Genomic DNA, 20829 nt, shown 5'->3' with positions numbered 1-20829 from the left:
TGCCTCAGCAGAAATCGAGATTCATCAGTCCAGACTACTTTTTCCAGTCTTCAACTGTCCAGTTTTGGTGAGCCTGAACCCACTGCAGTCTCAGTTTCCTGTTCTTGGCTGACAGAAGTGGAACCCGACGTGGTCTTCTGCTGTTGTAGCCCATCCGCCTCAAGGTTCCACGTGTTGTGCATTCTGAGACACTATTCTGCTCACAACAATTGTACAGAGTGGTTATCTGAGTTACTGTAGCCTTTCTGTCAGCTCAAACCAGTCTGACTATTCTCCGCTGACCTCTCACCACCAAGCGTTTTTGTCCGCATATCTGCTGCTCACTGGTTGTTTTTTTGTTTTTCGCACCATTCTCTTTACACTCTAGAGACTGTCCCAGGAGATCAGCAGTTACAGAAATACTCAACTCACTTTTAATACTCCAACTTGGACTTTTGAATCCACACATTTCTAATCACATTAAGCTAAATGACTAGTAATAACAGGTAGCAGTACTTAAGTAGGCAGTTTGCAGTGTTAAATGCAGTTGGTTAGGTCTTCACCCAGCTTTGTTTTCTCTTTCTTTTGGTTCTTGAAGTGGAGAAATAGTTCAGAATAGTTGTCCATAATACTTCCTAATCAAACATATTGAATAAATGACACAAAAGTTTATTCCTGTATATCTAATGATTTGAAATACTTGAAAGGGGAAAAAGGAAACTGAAGTGCACTCAAATGGTACACCCCTGTCCACTGAATAAGGAAGAAACGTACCTGCAAATTACATCACGCTGCTTTTGTTACAGCTGTTGAACGAGTTGATGAATTAAGTGGACAATCGTGAAAAACAATCGGACTCTTCAAGATGAGGGATTGTTGCATGTCAGGTGGTGACCGAGAAAGCTTCAGGATTCACCAAGAAATTGAGAGACAGCTGAGGATGGATAAGCGGGATGCATCCAGGCAGCTGAAACTATTACTTTTAGGTATGTTCTTGCTCTTGGCTTGTTTTTTGTTAAATGACACCCCATGTGGCTGTCATGCTCAGCAGCACCATTTAAACCTTGTTAATAATTTAAGTGAACAATTTATTGGCATGTTACAAAACTATTCCTGTACATTTACAAAATGATTCAAAATGTTTGGGAATACAATACAACAATTAAGATGGTACCATCAAACATCAAATGCTGCTTTGATTTTGCTTTGTAAAACCTATAAAACAGAAATTGTAAATATAGGGCAAATCTGTCAACTGGTTGAAATAACTCATGATTAATCTCATTTCAGTTGCTTTCGAAGTAATGAAGTTAAACATTGGCGTGACATTCATTGGAGAATAGACCTATATGTGCTACTTGGTCTGTTTTTCAACCACAGTATTTGTTTGTTTTGCAGTGATTTTAATAATTTTAATGATAATGCTAAATTAAATATTTGTGATACACATTTGTGATTTAGTGCACAGTAACTGGCTGTCGCCTGTCGGGGTACAAAGAGGATAGATTCTGCCTGACTGTTACTGGCCATATGCAAATATATGCAAAAAGACATCCATGGAAGGATATTGAGTGTCATAAAGTAAAGCAATAGTTTTTAATTCTAAATGAAACTAAAGTAAACATGTCAGTGTATGTGATAAAAGAAAAACAAGTAAACAGTAAAAACTGAGTGAATTCCTTTCATAGGATGTAGTGATAGCATCAGCTGTAGCCTATGTGCACTTGTTGCATATACAGTTATACATGGTTGAGTAAGTTAATGGTTTACAATAAGAATATACAGTATTTTTTTGCGATAAATAAGGTTAAGACTGTTTCTGATAAGTTGTCTCAATGACATGTTAATATAAGGACACATTAATGAGTTCATCTAGTTAGTGTTTCCTTGTTCTAACCTTGATAACAGTCTGCACTCTTTCTGCAAAACTCCCGTTTGCCAGACCTGTTTCACATGTAATGGATGAGTCTCGATCACTTCAGTGCCATGATGCTTTATCGTGTGGCATGATCAAACATGTGGTTACTCTATTATCAAACTCAAGATCGGCTAGTAAATGCGCACAGATGTTTTTGTTATTCCTACACAGACAGTTCTACATGTTTTTGACAGTCACAATCAGAGGCACACAGGATAAAATATTCATCCGTCACCTTGCAAATCTACTGCAAAGTATTTACACTATCAAATTTAATGTAGTCTATTATGCTTAATTATATTGCATTTAAATATACAGTAGCTAACTGTAAACTGTGGTTTCATATACAGACAAATCATATACAAATCATACTTTCCTTGCGAAACTGTTCTGATGACACACTGGTGATGTTCACAAAGCAAATATGCAAACTACTGTATTAAAACCAGTCTTTGTCAGTTCTTTGTGTACATCTCTAAAAATGAGCATGAGAAGTTAATTTGTTGCATAAAATAATGTCATTTTTTCAACAGTTCCCCTAAAATTATTGCACATACTTTAGATTAAATTTAGCAGCAATAATGCAGTGGTCCATTAGAGGTCTCTGAAACTGATGGCTTTACCACTGGCATTAAAGTTTCAACAAAAAATTCTGTCATCATCATATCACTTTAAAAAAAAAATATTTTTTCTTGAAGCATAAAAAGAGATATTTAGAAGAATATTCAGACTGTTCATTTCCGTACAATGAAAGTTGATGGTGACCAGTGGCTTTCAATCCCAAACAGGACAAAAAAATACAGAATTTCAGTGTGCTCCCCAAACAAAACTTTTGTATGTATTTTATTTTATTTTTTTTATCAGTTTTTACTGATTCCATACATAAATCATACAAACATAACATAAAATACGGAATCAATTATATAAATTAAAACCCTCCCCCCAAACATTACCCCACACCCCCCACCTGACACAAACATACACTACAGTGGTCACCAATAATTAGAACATTAAAAAATAAATAAATAAATAAAACATATATATATATATATATATATATATATATATATATATATATATATATATATATATATATACTGTATATACTTTCAAACAACATCATCTATTCTACAATAAATCTTATGGACTGATGAAAAGAATGTATAGTCCCTACCAGATGGGTTCAAAAGTCTCCGAATATCTGTAAGACCAAGATTTTGACACATCCTGTGAAGCAACAGTATTGCTCTAGGAGGCTTACACACTTTTGCTTCGCTGTGATCAAGGACTGAGTCCATCAATAGATTAAAGTCTCCTCACAATATTATATCATGAAGGGTGCCATGGGCTTGCAACATCCCTTCAAGATCTATAAAAAAGCCCTGATCATCAGCGTTAGGTACGTAAATATTAGCCAAAATCAGACCTTTGCCCCTGAATTTCTGCTAAAACAATAATGACTCTCCCTAATTTATCTTTAATCTGTTTGAGACATTATTCCCTCTCCGATGACTCCGGGTAATCGATCCGTTTCTCAACGTCCGACAATCTTGTAACCAACTCCATGGAAGTGATTGATCGACATATTACAGCAGGATCCTCCAAGTCTGCAACGACCTTCATCAGCATTGCCGACACATTCATCAATTCACACTGGATTTCTTTCAGTTCACCGTCTAAACTGAGTCCAGGGCTTCTGGCCTGCTGCTGAGGGGAATCAACCCCAGCACGTAATCGTCTTTTAATGTCTTCAGAGCCCGAGGATTTTGAATTCTTTGACATATTATCTTCCCAGAACAATTAAGGATCAGGGTGCATCGAATCTCACCGGTTTGTGACACAAATAGTATTAAAACTAGCAAAGTGCGCAGAGCTCACCGTTCACACGTCCGACCCTCGCATGGCACCCATGAGACTCCACTTTTGTATAGCTTTAAAAGACTTGGAGTATAGCGCAATTTGTATGGACTACTTTTAAAGCACTTAGCTGACTTTTTTGTAGATTGAGATTCACTAGTCATCATCTACCTTCACTGGAAAAAAAAAACAAGAAAGAAAAACTGGACATACTGCTAATTATAAAAGTTTGAGTGACAGCAAGGAGAGTAGACTATGATGTCAGAATTACCATTTTTAATAGAACTATCCCTTTAATAAGGGAAAAAGTCATTTAATAATCATGATGAATTTTCCATGTTCCTCCACAGGCACAGGAGAGAGTGGGAAGAGCACCTTTATCAAGCAAATGAGAATCATACATGGCCAAGGCTACACAGAGGAGGACAGGAGAGCTTATGCCAAGCTGGTATTCCAGAACATCTTTGTTGCCATTCAAGCCATACTCCAAGCCATGGAAAACTTCAGCATCCACTTTGCTGATCTCCAAAATGCGGTAAGCATCAGGAATTTTGAAACACTATGTTTGCTCTTAAAAAAATAATGTCTGTGATTAATGTGTTAATTTAGGGTGATTATATAAAAGTTCTAGTTAAATAGTTTGAAAAATAGTTATATAGTTTAAACAAATTAAAATGAATCAGGTCCCATGAGTTCAGTTATAAGGAATTTTCCAACCATTTGAGGAATGTTGAAGGTACAAAACCCTTAATTTAATGAAGGCCCTAAATGTTATGTCATTAATGTAAAAGGCCTGTTATTAAACATTTTATTTTATTAATGCCTTTTATTATGTTCAGGACCAAAAGCTATTACAATTAAGACCTTTATTTTTTGCAGATGTTATTTGCAACCTGGTGCAAATAATGGTAGATATGAATTGCACCCTGGTGCAAATAGTGTCAGAAACTATTTCCACCCATATTTAAATACTAACATACAGTATGGGCATCACTGCAGTGTTTATTGTGTTTATTTAAAGTCCAACAGACACACTACATTAACCCCTACCCCAAACCTAACCTTAACCTTACCTTAGAAAAAATCAACTTGATTTTACTACAGTAACCAGTTTCACTGTGGTGTTTTGTTGTAAATTTACAGTAACCTCAAAATTAACCATGGTTACTATATTAACAACATATTACTGTTGTAACACCATGGTTAATTGCATTAAACTATGGTTTGTGCCAAAAAAAAAAACCAACAAAAAAACATGTTTACTGCAATCTACACACACAAGCAATCCCGAGCTGTGAGAACGAGTGCAATCAACAGACCCGTCACCGGATCAAACACTTCTCTGCACTCCTCAACATTCACACTACAGAAATGTAACGCCTTAGAATTACCTTTTTTCTCAGCAAGTATTCATATAATTAATATGTACTGCATATATTAATTAGCATATCAAAATTTCATTCAATTAATAAGCTACTGACAGTCCAAGTAATTATGTATAATCTCTCCACTCAAAAAGATGTGACTGAATTTGTATGCGTGTGTTGTAGACCTATGCTGCGAAACTTATAAAAGTGAAACCAGACACAGTACAGTCACTGGACTCTGAACATGCTGAAGCCATTAAGACTGTTTGGAAAGATCGGGGACTGCAGACATGCTATGACCGCAGGAGAGAGTTCCAGATATCAGATTCTGCAAAATAGTGAGTGCAGTCAATATTTTTAGCCTCTTTTTACATTTCAGATAACTTTATTTGTCATGCTTTGTGCAAATAGCATAGTAAATCCAGCAAAGTAAACAATTTAGCATCCAATTTACTATTTGGGTAGATAAAGATAACTACAGTATGTTATATAATATAGTATATACATATACTGTATGTATGTATGTATGTATGTATGTTATATGGCATATGGAGATAATAGAACAACTCCACAGGTGTACGATTAACAAAACAGAGTATATTAAGCATTTTTCACACCTGTCTCTGCAAACGTTTGCTAAACAAGTTTTATTATTATGTAATTTTGGAACTTTTAATTATTTATGCTTATTATTGTCAGGATCCTGCCATCTCTGATTGATCTTTTTCTTTCTCATTAGTGGCATGATCCTGTCATCCTTGTTTCCAATTTCTTTTCTTTTTTTTTATATTATCTGTTTATATTTTTGTCTGTTCTATGTTGTTCTTTGTCCTGCCTAATTCTGTTCAGTTGATTCACCTGCCCTCCTTGTTTGTCCTCCTGTGTCTGTGTACTGGTACTGCTGAAAAGCAGAGTGATGTGTGTGCTGCTGAAAAGCAGAGTTTTTTTTTATTGTGTTTTTGTTACACTGAAAAGTGTTTACAATAAATATCTATGTTTGGACGTTTACCGGGCTCCCGCTTCCTCCACCCATCAGTTTTCTTCACAAGACCGGTGTGGCGCACAGGTGGAACTTGTTCACCACTCATCTCCCCGGCCTCACTCTGCCAAGACGCCGCTCGGCCACGCCCTGCTCGCTACAGTTTCCAAACTGAAAGTCTGACTTCAAGTGGCATTCTATAGAGCAAATCAGTCTGGTTCCAGCAGTAAAATTGCCATACACAAAACTACACAGCCCATGATCCTTTAGGGGGAAAATCCACCAATCAATGAACTGCATCAAACAAACCGCAACAAAAGAGCTCTGCAGCGGCTGGCCACTCCCATGATGCACTGTGAATGATGCAATCAAGCCGCTCTCCCTACACTCTCAAACTACTTATATATTTGTACAGTATATATCTGAATATTTGTAGTCCGTGCCCTCATTGAAGATGTTAAGAACTGTTTTGTACCTTTGTCTTTATGTCAGATTTTCAAATAATTTTTATCTTCAAATTAAAGTTTGTAATGTTGCGATTCACCTTAGAGCTGGTTGGTTTGGTTCATGAATTAAAATTATTTGATGAAGAATTTCATTAAATCCCTGTGGAAAACAATTAATGGGAAAAATGCTTCAGGAACAAAAAAGTGGGAAAGCACTGTTACATTCTATTGGAGGAATTTGGGAATTCCAACATTCCGAGTTGAATAGAACTCATTATACAGGGAGGGTATATCTGAATAATATGTAAGGCAGTCAACCACAGTTCATTATGTTTTTACAAGTTATTTTGGGGCGGGTTTGTCTGAAATAGAATAATACTACAATAAGTATAAGATGGGCATCTTATTCAAACAATTGCACTGCAGTGTTGGTATGAAACCGGTAAAGAAAATAATCAAAAAGTCACTAGAAATTTGGGTAGACTAAGATTTTCTGTCCTTCTAAAAGTAATAAGTACAGGCATAGTTTATGATTCTGCTTGTGGCTATCTATTGGACTTGCGTTGTATGAACCCAGTATCTTGTGCACTCAATTTTGTTTACAGGTGAACTGGTGCACCCTCTGACTCCCTCGTAGCCTCAGCTAATCAGATTGACACTAGCGATTTCAGACAGCTCTTGTCAATTTATCTGCTTAATATGTCAGTCAGTTAATAACTGGACTGTGGGGGTTCTGTAGGTTTGTCATCTGAGGCTGAAACTCCCGGCCAAATAACTTTTGGCTCAACCAGTGGAATGAGTTTGGGGTGGGACTTCATATTTGTCCAAACCAATGGCAGATTGTGGGTGGCGCAGCAGTAGTGTTTGGGAAACCTGTTAGGAAACAACCATTGTTTTTGCAATTCCATTTGGTACAGATAGTAGCACAGCAATTACTCACTTCCTTTTTAATGCAACATTTATATGTACATATACTGTATATATATTTGTGTGTGTGTGTGTGTGTGTCTGGGCAGGTTTAAGTGGTTTACGAGGCCATTTTTTAGGTTACAAACTGGTAATTACAAGGGTATTATACTATAAATGTGGTTTATGAGGAAATTTCTAGTGTCCCCATAATTTAAATCACTTAAAAAACATTCTAAACGATGTTTTATTGAAAATGTAAAAATGCATAAAGTTTTTTGTGAGGGTTAGGTTTAGGGGATAGAATCTATAGTTCATACAGTATAAAAATCATTTTTTGATAGCTGCACTAACGTGTGTGTGTGAGAGAGAGAGAGAGAGTGTGTGTGTGTGTGTGTGAAATTTACTTGAGATTTGTAGTTTTCTCAAAGAGATTTGGACAGGGAGTTTCTGTGGTTTTAAAAGTCCAAGAATTAATGATCTCTTTTATTTATTTTTGTTAGTTACTTTGACGACATTGACAGAATCTCTGCAGCATTTTACTTGCCAAGTCTGCAGGATATTCTACGAGTCAGAATCCCAACCACAGGCATCACTGAGTATATCTTTGACCTTCAGACAGTCATATTCAGGTACTTTTAATTAACTTTTAAAGTTTGAAGATGGATGTATGACTGAGCCACTGTGTAATGCAAAACCACTGCTTGTTTCTGTAGAATGGTTGATGTCGGAGGCCAAAAGTCAGAGAGACGAAAGTGGATTCATTGTTTTGAAAATGTCACTTCCATCATCTACCTGGTGGCTCTGAGCGAGTATGATCAGGTCTTATATGAGTGTGAGAATGAGGTTAGTCCACAATCTTAAATGCTATTAGTAGCTCTTAAGGGCTATAGAGGTTCAGCATCATTACAGTGCAGTAGATTCATGTGATTGAAAAATGCTGGATTCATGGTACTTTATTTTATTTGCATGATGTTCTACCACAGAACCGCATGGAAGAGAGTAAAGCTCTATTTAGAACTATCATCTCATACCCCTGGTTTCAGGAGTCCTCTATCATCCTCTTCCTCAATAAGACAGATCTCCTGGAGGAGAAGATCTCAACGTCACACCTTGCAGACTATTTTCCAGAATATAGAGGTTAGAGAAATGAGATGTTCCAACAATTATGGATAAACCTCAGTACTTTGTTGAGGAATCTACTTTAAAACTGTAGCTTGCCAAGCTCCAGGCTACTCATAAAGTAAACTACAGTCAAGATAATCTTTTGGAAAAAAGATTTCCCCTTAAAATAACATAATATTGCTATCTAAATGATCCAGCTTCCCTGCTTTCAGAGAGAATAGAAAACATGGAGAACGGCAAGTTTATTCTTGCATATTTCTTGGGGAACTCTTATTTTGACACCCTAATATATGTTAGTCAGTTGGCTTGCTGACGATAATGGAATTTTGGTCAATTACATGCTATTTTCTAAGTAAAAATGTACAATATTCATCAAATGGTTACTGATATATTTAAATGTATATGATCTAAACGTCAAGCGATAACAAGGAGGCCACATTTAAAAAAATGATCTACGAGCTGTAATTACGACTTGAGGGGGCATTCATGTGTTATTTCCAAGTATGAAACTCATATTTACGATCATTCCGATAGCATGTGAAGGCAGCATAAGTTAGTAGCATCGCTACTGTTGGCTTGATATTCCCCAAAAATAAACTGCACTTTAGAAAATTCTTAGTAGAATTCCACTGAAATGTGTATCTGCTCTTTCCACAGGCCCTAAAAATGATGCAGATGCTGCAATGAAGTTTATCCTGAGTATGTACGAGCAACAGAACTCAGACACACAGAAACAAATCTACGCACATTTCACCTGTGCCACCGACACAGAGAATATCCGCTTTGTTTTTGAAGCAGTGAAGCACACCATTCTGCGGAACAACCTTTCGATGTTTAATTTGGGCTAGCCTAGGCGACGGAAGTGCTTTTACATACAACGTGAAACTGAATATTTTTTACTATTTAAATAAATAAATATACAGCTATATATATATAAAAAAGATATAAATATACTGTTAAATTGAATAATGTTACGGTTGCTCAGTGAGCCACTTCTGAACATCTCTCTATGTGTGCAACACTGTTACAAAGTGCATCCTTTTTATTTAACATGTTGCCTATTTGTTATCGACAAATGATCCAAAAACTTCCCAGTAAAACGATGCTGCTTTCTCCTGAGTAATCCTACTTACATGGAAATTGTAATTATGATGTCATAATTCCGATAATTCAAGTCATAATTATGATGGTACGTGCGTTCAAGTGATTTTGGTTGGAATAAAACTGACAAGGTGGGTAGAGTTGCCAACCAAAGACACATATGGCAGAAGGAGTAAGAGTAGTATGGGTAGTATGCCATTCCGAACTCAGCAATTGACCTTTGTTTGGCTCCTCCTCCTTGGCTACCGTTGCTCGCTCTGATAAGCTCTGCAGAACTCCCCATAGGAATGAATGAAGATTGCCGTGAACGATGCAGTTTTTGGCAAAATATTCTCATAAACAGAATGGATAATATTTTTACGTGGGCTGGTATGAAGAGTGACATTGTAAAGCATATTTATATGAAGTTTTTTGTTAAAGAAATTGTTTAATTACACAGTAATTTAATTGAAAAACTGTGGGGACTGTGAATCAGAATCAAGGCAAATGATTATTACTGTCCCTTAAAAAGAGAAATACTTAATTAAATAACGATTACACATCTAATAACATTAGCATAATTGAACAGAGCTGTTTACAACATCTCATAACACACTCATTTTGATGCTGTGAACTGTTTATTTACTGTCGCGTTTACTATGACTTGAATCAATACATAAATGAATTAACGTTCAGTTATTAGCTTTAATTTCCTTGGAGCAAATGTAGGTGTCGTTACAGATGTTATACTGTATGTTCATTTGGGAATGAGAGCTGACAGTTTAATTCATAACCTGCTCTTCTCCAGATTTATTCAAAGATTATAAAAAAAGAAAGAAAAAAAAAAAGAAAAACACTGTGGGTATCCTTTTGGGGTAACTTGTGCCACTATTACAAATGACCCGGCAACAACATGTTTTAAAGTTTTTTGATTATTTTGATAAAATCTGGCTTAAAAGTACTCAAACACACATTACTACCATAGGCTCTCATTGTAAAATAGCAAACACGTGTCAAAACAAAACATGAAACAAGAACACACATAAACACAACACAATGACAGTCAATTTTGTTTTGTTGTTCCTTAAAAATGGTTAAACGAATAAGTTCTGGGAAGTTTAAACCGGTTTTTCATCAACATTACACAAAATTCATCCAAACGAAACTGTACAGTCAGCATTCACACTTGCAGCTCCTATCAATACCAGTGATTCTTTCATTTTCAAGCATTCAGCTCAGAAAGTCTGGGCTCAAAGAGAATTCCAACTTTCCCACTGGTAATTGTGGCATTGTGGTGGCATTCATGTTCACTCATTAGGGACCAAGCCTCAAAGAGGCTGTAGCCCCTATTGTATCAGTTAGTTTTCTTCTTATTATTATTATTCTGGCTGGGAGTCTATGGAAGCCCTATGAACCGTATATAGGAAAATGATGAAATTTGGCACATTGATAGAGGTGGATATGAATAGTCCCCATAGCAAATTTGGGATCTCTAGGACAAAGTCTATAGCACCACCAACAGTTAAAAAAATGCACTTTTCTTTTGAGGATATCTTTTGAACTGTTTGACCTAGAAACAAAATTATTTTTGCATCTGATTACTCTCCTTCTGATGATTCCAAAGGACCCCTTACATTAAAACTCAGCCCATTACAGTGGCTACCATCTTAGATTATGTAGTTTACAATTGAAACCTTTCACATCACTTGGTCTGATTTTCCCAAACAGTGGCTCAAAATAATCTCCAGAATCTCCGGGCCGCACAGATCTGACTTCACTTCAGTTAGATTTTTACAACTGAATTTTAATAAAATGCTTTTGAAAGCCTTGTCAGATTTGAATGATAAGTATTATCTGTCTTTGACATCATGTCCTGATGGTATCTGAGCAGTTTGGAGACAGCACTACATAGTGGTCATAATGCTTAGTCAATTTAGACAAAACCTTTGATGTATCATTGCCTACTTATTCGAAGTTTTCAGAAAATGCAGAGACAAATTTCAGAATGTATTTTTTTTATTTTTATTATTATTAATTTAAAACCTGCTGACATGAAGCTTGGTATGTCTCTTTATCACCTCTTTAGCACGAGGCTATATAGCGTAGTGGTCCCTGTGCCATACTTGTTAACCACGGAGATCAAATGGATACCAGTTTGAACCTTGCTCCGGACAACTTGTCAACTGTTTAGAAGATGCAATGAACATTATATCCACACTATTCAGTGGGGCTTGGCCCCTTCACGGCTGCTTGCAGCTATACATTTAAAACATTATTTAATAGTATCAGATCTTCTATAAATGTTTTCATCAACACTTCATGAGTTCAGTGAATGTCCACATGTAGCCATGTTATTTTTCATTCCCGCACAAGATTTCAATTATTATGACTTGGTGTGACAAAAAAAAAGACAAACTTTTGATCCATGCAAATCAATTAGCCACTGTTTTTGCTATTCAAATATTCTACCCACCACTGACATGGATACAGAACAGATGATACCGTAATATAGGCGGACAGAACATATCCATCAACAATGTCACAATGATCACAATATATTTGGGTGGCTTGATCTGAACTAGTTTACATGCAAGAGCAAAGCTGCTGCTAATCATACAGTGAACTGGACATTTTTAGTGGAACATCATAATAACAAAAGCCGATTTATAACTTACAAATGCAGTTGCTCTAAATTTCTCAAATGCAAAGGTTTTAAGGAACTATTTAATTTCAAATGACTAAATAATTGTATTGCTGTAGTTTGTGTGGTTTAGCCCTTAGATCACAGTAGCACAAAGCATGCGGGGTGTCTGCCTATTGCTTTGAGTTTGTGAAAGGGAAGTAACAATTTAGTATGTGAACATTTTTTAACTTTCTGGCAGAAGCAGTAAGAGTAGAATGGGTAGTATGCCAATGTCAAGATCATTTGTGCTGATATGGGTTTCAAGTTCTTCCCTTTCTGATAGTGTTTCCTCAGTTAAAGGGAGAGTTTCTGTTATCAATTACTCACATTCCAAAATTCCTGAGAATTTCTTATGTTGTTCTTATCTCAACATGTTTTCTGTTTCAGTTCAAACAATTCAAGCATTCCTTTGCAACAATGTAATAATGTACAGTACATGCAACAGTAAATGTAAATGATCTAACAGTCCAGATATAAAATTGCCATTGTTAGCTTTTGAATAGAAATAACTGAAGATTACTATTGTTTCCTCTTCTCTGTGCCTTGAATCTCTTGAGTCAGTTTTTTATAAGTATTTATTAAGAGCAGTGTTTACTATAAATGTAAAAAAATATATTATGGTGTCAGCATGTGAAATTCTGTGCGCTATTTTACACAAAATAGAAATACAAAGGAATCTTAAAGGAATATTCCGGGTTCAATATAAGTTAAGCTCAATCAACAACATTTGTGGCATAATGTTGATTACCACAAAAATGTATTTTGACTCGTTCCTCATTTTCTTTAAATAAAATAATAAAAAATAAATAAATAATAAATATGGGTTACAGTGAGGCACTTACAATGGAAGTGAATGGGGGCCAATTTATGAACATTAAAATACTCTGTTTCAAAAGTATAGTCACAAGATGTAAACAATATGCATGTTAACATGATTTTAGTGTGATAAAATCACTTACTAACCTTTTCTCTGCAAAGTTTTATCCAACTGTGTTGCCATGACGACATAATGCTATAAACCCTAAAAGGACTGTTGACACAATTTAAACAACTTTACAGCTCAAATAATACACACATTTTCATAAATTTATAAGCTTCACATTTCTGCCTTCAAACCATCCTAAAATAGTCCCTCCTTCACTTCCATAGGTTTGGTTTGAAAGTTGGTAGGGACATATTGCAAAGGGGGACTTTATTCAAAATGTTGAAATTAAAAATGCGAGAAAGTATAGTGTCTATAGGCACAATATTTCCTCATATAACAAGTCTTATTTTCTATTCCTCTTCTCCATCATATTAAATATTAGCCTGTTTTTTACTAGCACTATTTTGATTGCGAAGGTTACATTTTGTTTCTTGTATTTTATAGACAAAACATGCTTTTCCTATCTACCCCAATGTTCTTCTCCAATGTGCAAAATAAAACATGCATTGGCTAAATTTATGCTGTACATTGTGTGCAGAAAATATTAAATATTAGTTAAAAATGCAAACATCCTTGTGCTGACATAGACCGACTCATTTTGACAAGCTGCTTGCTTGACTCTCTCTCACACACACCAATGTTGTCATAGAAACACACACATACTAGACACATGCCAAATACTTTCAGCTCCCTGTATCTTTATAAACTTTATGGATGAATGCATTAAATGCATCATACCGCAAGTTAAGTTGTATATCGAAAAAATATATATATGTCATGCAGCCCCACTGGCCATGACTAAATTGTTAATTTGAGATGGCAATCAGTAGTCTGTGCAGTTATACTAGCATTTTAAAATCACCTCTAATCCACCCCCTTTGCTGGCACAGTTGCTCAAATTTAAACATGTCTTCCTCAAGAGGGTACTTACCGCCTGTAAAAGCAGAATATTCCATTGGGCTGCATGGCAATTTTTTGACTTAGTCTTGGACAGGAAGCATTTATACAGGAAAAGTATGTATAAGTGTAAAATGCTTGTCGGGGGAGAGAGCGTCTGACATCAGATCAAATTTAAAAGTGCTGACGTAAATTTTCTAAGATTGTCATTCATGTTGGCACTAACAATGTCTGGCTTTGCCAGTCAGAGATCACTATAAATAACATTAAAAAGGTGTGTGAACTTGCAAAAACAATGTCAGACATTGTAATATATTCTGGCCCCCTCCCTGCTCATTGTGGTAACAAGGTTTATAGTAGATTATTGTCACTGAATGGTTGGATGTCTGAGTGGTGTCCGGAGAATAGCATAGGATTAATAGACAATAGGACAATTGGAGTTTTTGGGGTAGACCTGACCTGCTAAAGAGAGACGGATCTTCCATCCCTCCAGGGAAGGTGCCGCTTTCCTCTCTAGTAATTTGGATGATAGTCTTAATATTGATACTATTTGACTAACTGGGACCCAGGTCAGGAAGCAGACAGACTAGCTGAACCATCCATCTGCTAGCTGCCTTAAGACATCACACAGGTCACATAAACTAAAACTAATACAGACTGTATGACCTAGATATCATATAGAGACTGTGTCTGTTCCCCGAACTGCCAAACACAAAACCCTCAGTAAGTCATTTAGAAAAAAATATCATTGCTGACAAACTTAAGATAAACATCTTGTAAAGGTAGGGCTACTAAACATTAGATCGCTTTCATCCAAAGCACTTATTGTAAATGAAATTATTACAGATCATAGTTTGGATTCGCTCTGTTTGACATAAACCTGGCTTAAACCGGATGAATATATTAGTTTAAATGAGTCTACTCCCCCAGGTTATTGTTATAAACATGAGCCTTACCTGAAGGGTCAAGGAAGAGGTGTTGCTAGAATTTACAGTGATGTTTTTGGTGTTACTCAGAGGTCAGGATACAAGTTTGATTATTTTTAAGTGATAATGCTTAATGTGACATTGTCTAATATGAATAAAAAATCTTTCTCTTGCTACAGTATATAGACTACCTGGGCCATATTATGATTTCCTTAGTGATTTTGCAGATTTTCTGTCAGATCTAGTAGTTATTGTGTATAAAGCTTTAATTGTTGGTGACTTTAACATTCACATAGATAATGAAAATACTGAGATTACATACACTGGAATTAGCATTTATTGATATTCTAAACTCTGTTGGGGTCTGACAAAATGTGACAGGACCAACTCATCACCATAATCATATGGAGTTGATGTTGATAATATAGCAGTTCTGCCACAGATGACTTTAGGAATTTCTTTACTGATAAAATTGAAACTATCAGAAACAAAATTACAATTATGCAACTGTCTCCCACAGCACCTCAGAAGACAGTGTCTCATAGTATTCCCTACAAGCAACTTCAGTCCTTCGATGTTATATGTCAGGAAGAGCTATCAAAACTTATTAAAGCATCAAAAGCGACAACATGTATGTTAGATCCCATACCTACTAAGCTACTGAAAGAGGTGTCTCCTATACCTCTTCTCAGAACCTCTTCTTAATATTAATAACTCCTTTCTATCTTTAGGGCATGTCCCAAGAAACTTTAAGCCAGCAATTATCAAACCCCTTATTTTTTATCCCCTTTTCTCCCCAATTTGGAATACCCAATTCCCACTACTTAGTAGGTCATCATGGTGGCTCGGTTACTCACCTCAATCCGGGTGGCGGAGGACAAGTCTCAGTTACCATGTGCCCCATTGAGAGCAAGAACCACTAATCGTGACCACAAGGAGGTTTCCCCATGTGACTCTATCCTCCCTAGCAACTGGGCCAATTTGGTTGCTTAGGAGACCTGGCTGGAGTCACTCAGCACACACTGGATTCAAACTTTTAACTCCAGGGGTGGTAGTCAGCGTCAATACTCGCTGAGCTACCCAGGCCCCCTATCAAACCCTTTTTTAAGAAACCACAGCTTTATACTGGAGAGTTGGCCAATAATAAACCAATCTCAAATCTCCCATTTATGTTGAAAATACTAGAAAAGGTAGTGTCCTCCCAACTATGTTAATTTTTACAGATAAATGGTATCTGTAAATATTTTCTATCAGGATTTAGGCCCCATCATAATACAGAGACTGCCCTTATCAGCAGTATTGCTGCTCCTTATACGCATAGTATAGAGTCTGCATAGACACAAACTCCCTAGGGTGGCACCAGAAACTCCACCGGCTGCCCTTACTCGCACGATATACGTTATTCAGGGACCCAGTAGCAGTCGCGGAACACAGATGACTGCCTCGTGCTCGCACTTTCACCTCGCGGTTGCACCACACCTTGCAACTTTTGCATCACGCCTCCCAAGTTAGCATCAATGAGCGTATCAATTATTTCAAAGATTAGATGGCTAGAAATTTCCTTCTACTAAATTCTGAGAAAACAGAGGTACTAATTAGTGGATAAAAAACCTCTAAAAATAATCTGCTAAAATATTATTTGACTCTCGATGTCATGGTACGCAAGCAGGATGGAGGACCCAAATGCAGGAATGAGTAAAATAAATGATTTTATTAAACAAAAGAAAAACAGTCAGGAAACACAAGACTCTCATGAGGTAGAACACTGGTAAGAACACAAAAAGAACTAAACACGATAACAAACTGATAACTGATAAACAAGATATCAAACCAGACAGAGAAGAAACATATGAATGCAAACATAAACATTAGCCTAAGCCATGTGCTCATACATAAAACAAAATCACACAGATGAAAAACAAAGACAGAAGGGCAGACAGAGAAGGATCATGAAAATCGATGGATGTACTGTTACATCATCTTCAACAGCAAAAAATTTGGGTGTTATATTTGATGGCAATCTGTCCTTTGAAAATTACATTTCCAATGTTTGTAGAACAGCATTCTTCCACCTCAGAAATATTTTTAGGTTACATTGCATGCTCTCTGTTTCTGATGCCGAAAAACTAATTCATGTGTTCATGACCTCAAGACTAGACTATTGTAATGCATTACTGTGAGGATGTTCTGCAGGTTCAATAAACAAACTTCAGTTGGTTAAAAATGCAGCAGCTAGAGTGCTGACTAAAACCAAGAAATATGATCATATCAGCCCCATTTTAACATTGCTTCATTTGCTACCTGTTAAGCTTCGTATTAATTTTAAAATTATTTTAATTACTTACAAAACTCTGAATGGTCTAGCTCCTCAGTCCTTAAGCAACTTCCTATCATGCTATAATCCATCACGTTCACTATGATTGCTAAATTCTGGCCTGCTAATAATACCTAGAATATCACTATCCACAAAAGGTGGTGGATCCTTTTCCTATTTGACTCCTAAACTATGGAATAGCCTTCCTAGCAGTGTACAGGACTCAGACACACTCTCTCAGTTTAAGTTTAGATTAAAGACTCATCTCTATAGCCAGGCATACACCTAATTTATCCATCAACTTATAGTTATGATGCATTTGTTAAGTCTGCCGGAAATATAAACACTTCTCATATTCTCTAAACCTGCTTTAAAGTGAATGGCATCAACACTAATATTATTCTATTTGTTTCCCTGTCTCAACTCTGGAGGTTACCAGAGCATATGAGATACTGCTCCGGTCCTGCCCAATGTCCTACTCCCACTGCTATGTGTCACTGATTGATGACTACTAACTGCAGCCTATGCCAACCAGACATCCCTTCAGTCTATGATGATGGACTTCTGATTGATGACTACTTACTGCAGCCTATTAAAGACTCATCTCTACAGCCAGGCATACACCAGACATCACTTCAGTCAACGATGATGGACTTCAAAGAGGATAAACTGCTACCAACTCCATCTGTATAAAATGGGATACTTCACTGGCCACTGCCTGAACCTTGGACTTTGGATGGACTTCACCAGAAATGAACTGCCAAAAGGTTCCAGCCGAACTGTGATGCCCCTCATTGACCTCTGCCTGCATCATCTTGATAAAATGATGGACTGCACTCTCTTAAAATGAATTGCCAACCAAAGCCTTCATCAGCCAAATAACAAAGGACACTGCATCTATGTGCACTTCTGCAGTTAATTCGGGATGGACTTCAAAGACTTTTAGTCATTAATCTTCATACAAAAAAAAGTTCATACAAAATCCTTTAGTTTAAACATTGGCCACCAACATCTACTAAATTTACTAATTTAAACCATGACTTGTGTTACACATAGATAACTAATACTGGCATTACATTCATGCTGTTTAGACAGATGGGAAGAAGACTTTAAGACTTTAAGACATTACAAACATTACAGCTTCATTTTCTGTTACAGCATAATTTTCTGTAAAGCTGCTTTGAGAAGATGTGTGTTGTAAAAAGCGCTGTACAAATAAGACTTGACTTACTTCATGGTAACTGATGTAGTTTCTGTATGTTAACAAATTCAAACTTATTGCAAAATGGTACCAGGAAGGTAAATACCATTATGTTCCAAATACAATTATGTACTTAAAAATAGCTTTTAGATTGAGCATGTTGAGTATGTTTTGGCTGCGTATGTACTGTTGGTTAAATATGGTGCTGGAAGACTGCATAAATCCTGCTTTTTTTTATTATTTTATTTTATTTATTTTTTTATGTTTTACTGTTTTATAATGGTTGTAAGTGCTGTCAAATTAAAATATAAAATTATAAAAATAAAATTATAAAAAACTAAACTGAAATCCTGATGCAAGACTGTCATTATGAAAAAGAAATGGCAACATCTTTTTTTCCCCAAAGATTTTCTTAATGTGAATGCAATAATTCTGAAAATTACATTTAAAAGGTTACAGGCTCTGCAGAGAGATTGTTGTAAAGTTGTTCTAGTGCAACTTCACAAAACCAGCAAGGTGCATAGAAAAAACGTACTAAAAGTACTAGTGAAAAGCAAATCCAGCAACACACATGGAATGGAGAAATAGAAGAATAAAACTTTATTTGCCAATGCGTTTTGGCACAAAGGCCTTCATCAGGGCTAAAGGAATACAAGTGGGAAAAAAAAGGAAACATTCAATTAGAAACAAAGACAGGATTCAAACTAACAAACAACCAATCAGAGGGCTGAAGAAAAATCACATGGTATTGTGTCTTCAAATTATATGGCACAGTGAAAAGGAGCCAAAAATAAAAAATAATGGAAGCTTTTCTTCTATAATATGAATTATACAAAATATTTAATACCCAATAAAAACATGACAGAACAAGAGTACATAAATACGTCAAAACATCCTTAAAAATACACAAACAGTTAAGAAGATTATGAAGATTCATAAGAATTCTTTTAACACCAACTCTACATTCATCCCTTCAGGAAAAAGACTCTTTAAATAAAAAATCCAAAAGGACTCTGTCTGTTTTTTCGGAGCTGATTAATGTTACCTCCTCTTGCTGTGGATTATATACTGTGTTCAATACCGAGGAACAGAGAGACTGCTCATTGATCACTAAATACAGTAAAATGAATTCAGCTACTTTAGAGCTGCATGTACAGTTTTCTGTTTTTACTTTGATTTCTTTTAACTTATTTTGTCTTGAGCAGAAACAGCATTACATCTAAACGGTCCCTACCACTAAACGAAAACTAACCAGGGCATACATGTTTAGTTCCAGTCAGCTTGCTAACATTTTTACATACTTTTACTTACTAAGTGCATTAGAAAAACAGTTCAATTCATTTATCTAAATGAGTATGATGTATGGGGTACTGTGGGTTTATACAGTACATCAGTTAGCATGTTCAATGATCCTCAAATTTAAAAAAAAAAAAAGAAAGAAAAATTTTCCTTTATAGATAAGTACACACGTGTGTGTGTGTGTGTGTGTGTGTGCGTGTGTGTGTGTGTGCGTGCATGTGTGTGTGTGCGTGTGTGTGTTTCTAGTCAAACTGAGATGTGTTTGACATAACTTTTGTAGTGATTTATAATTTAACACCTGGTTTGTTAGGTGTGGCACAGTTGCCATAGCTATGAACATTGGACTGAGTAAAGGGTCATAGAGCACCTCCAATTGCTTCCTTTAACACTTCAAGACACTAGGAACACAAAGCTGGTGAGTAGCTGAATGCACAACACAATACTCTCGGCACTGTGGCAATCTTAAATCACAGAATATGATATGAAACAAAGAGAGCCTTGGCTGGGCTCACTTTTACATAATGATTTCAGTTGTCATCATTTATTATGAAGGTACAGATTCATACCAGCAAATCTCTGTGTAGTGCACTTAGTCTACTGAACATATAGTCTTCTCTGTCTGTGCTTATGCCATTGAAGAAACCTCATAAAGAGAATGATCCTCTGTCTACGTGAACGACCTAAAGCATAAGCATGAAAGTGACCGCAATACTGCATATGATTTCAGTATGCATACATATTCAGAAATGCATCAGTTGACGTGACATGTTACAACAGTGTTCTACAGTGTGATATACTCCAACTAAACTGCTTTAAACACCATTTTTCTTATTTTTGTAGGCCTGTCATTATTATACATGCACTTTTTATGAACTCATTTTAATTGAGAGACTACAAAGAACATTTGCATCTAAAAAAAAAAAAACA

The 20829-nt window shown here is 36.1% G+C and overlaps 1 protein-coding gene across 2 annotated transcripts; it reads left to right on the top strand.

Annotated features, from left to right (window-relative positions):
- The first annotated feature begins 796 nt into the window (after positions 1-796).
- Positions 797-18961, top strand: LOC127439890 (guanine nucleotide-binding protein subunit alpha-14-like). 2 transcript variants are annotated; one of them, XM_051696180.1, is made up of 8 exons: positions 797-965; positions 4105-4289; positions 5305-5459; positions 7956-8084; positions 8169-8298; positions 8439-8592; positions 9235-9276; positions 17834-18961. In XM_051696180.1, the coding sequence occupies exons 1-8, from the start codon at positions 845-847 to the stop codon at positions 17848-17850; spliced, it is 933 nt and encodes a 310-aa protein (XP_051552140.1). In that variant the 5' UTR covers positions 797-844; the 3' UTR covers positions 17851-18961. The 2 variants fall into 2 exon arrangements, with proteins under 2 accessions (XP_051552140.1, XP_051552139.1); XM_051696179.1 differs by lacking the exon at positions 17834-18961 and having other exon boundaries at positions 9235-13053.
- Positions 18962-20829: the final 1868 nt, after the last annotated feature.

The sequence above is a fragment of the Myxocyprinus asiaticus genome, chromosome 4 (assembly GCF_019703515.2).
Source record: "Myxocyprinus asiaticus isolate MX2 ecotype Aquarium Trade chromosome 4, UBuf_Myxa_2, whole genome shotgun sequence".
NCBI classification, from domain to species: domain Eukaryota; kingdom Metazoa; phylum Chordata; class Actinopteri; order Cypriniformes; family Catostomidae; genus Myxocyprinus; species Myxocyprinus asiaticus.
This window is presented reverse-complemented; position numbering and strand designations above follow the sequence as displayed.

Coding starts and splice junctions, on each gene's coding strand:
- LOC127439890 (XM_051696179.1), top strand. CDS start 845: ATGAGGGATTGTTGCATGTCAGGTGGTGACCGAGAAAGCTTCAGGATT. Junction 4,290..5,304: donor TTGCTGATCTCCAAAATGCG/GTAAGCATCAGG, acceptor CGTGTGTTGTAG/ACCTATGCTGCGAAACTTAT. Junction 8,593..9,234: donor CTATTTTCCAGAATATAGAG/GTTAGAGAAATG, acceptor CTCTTTCCACAG/GCCCTAAAAATGATGCAGAT.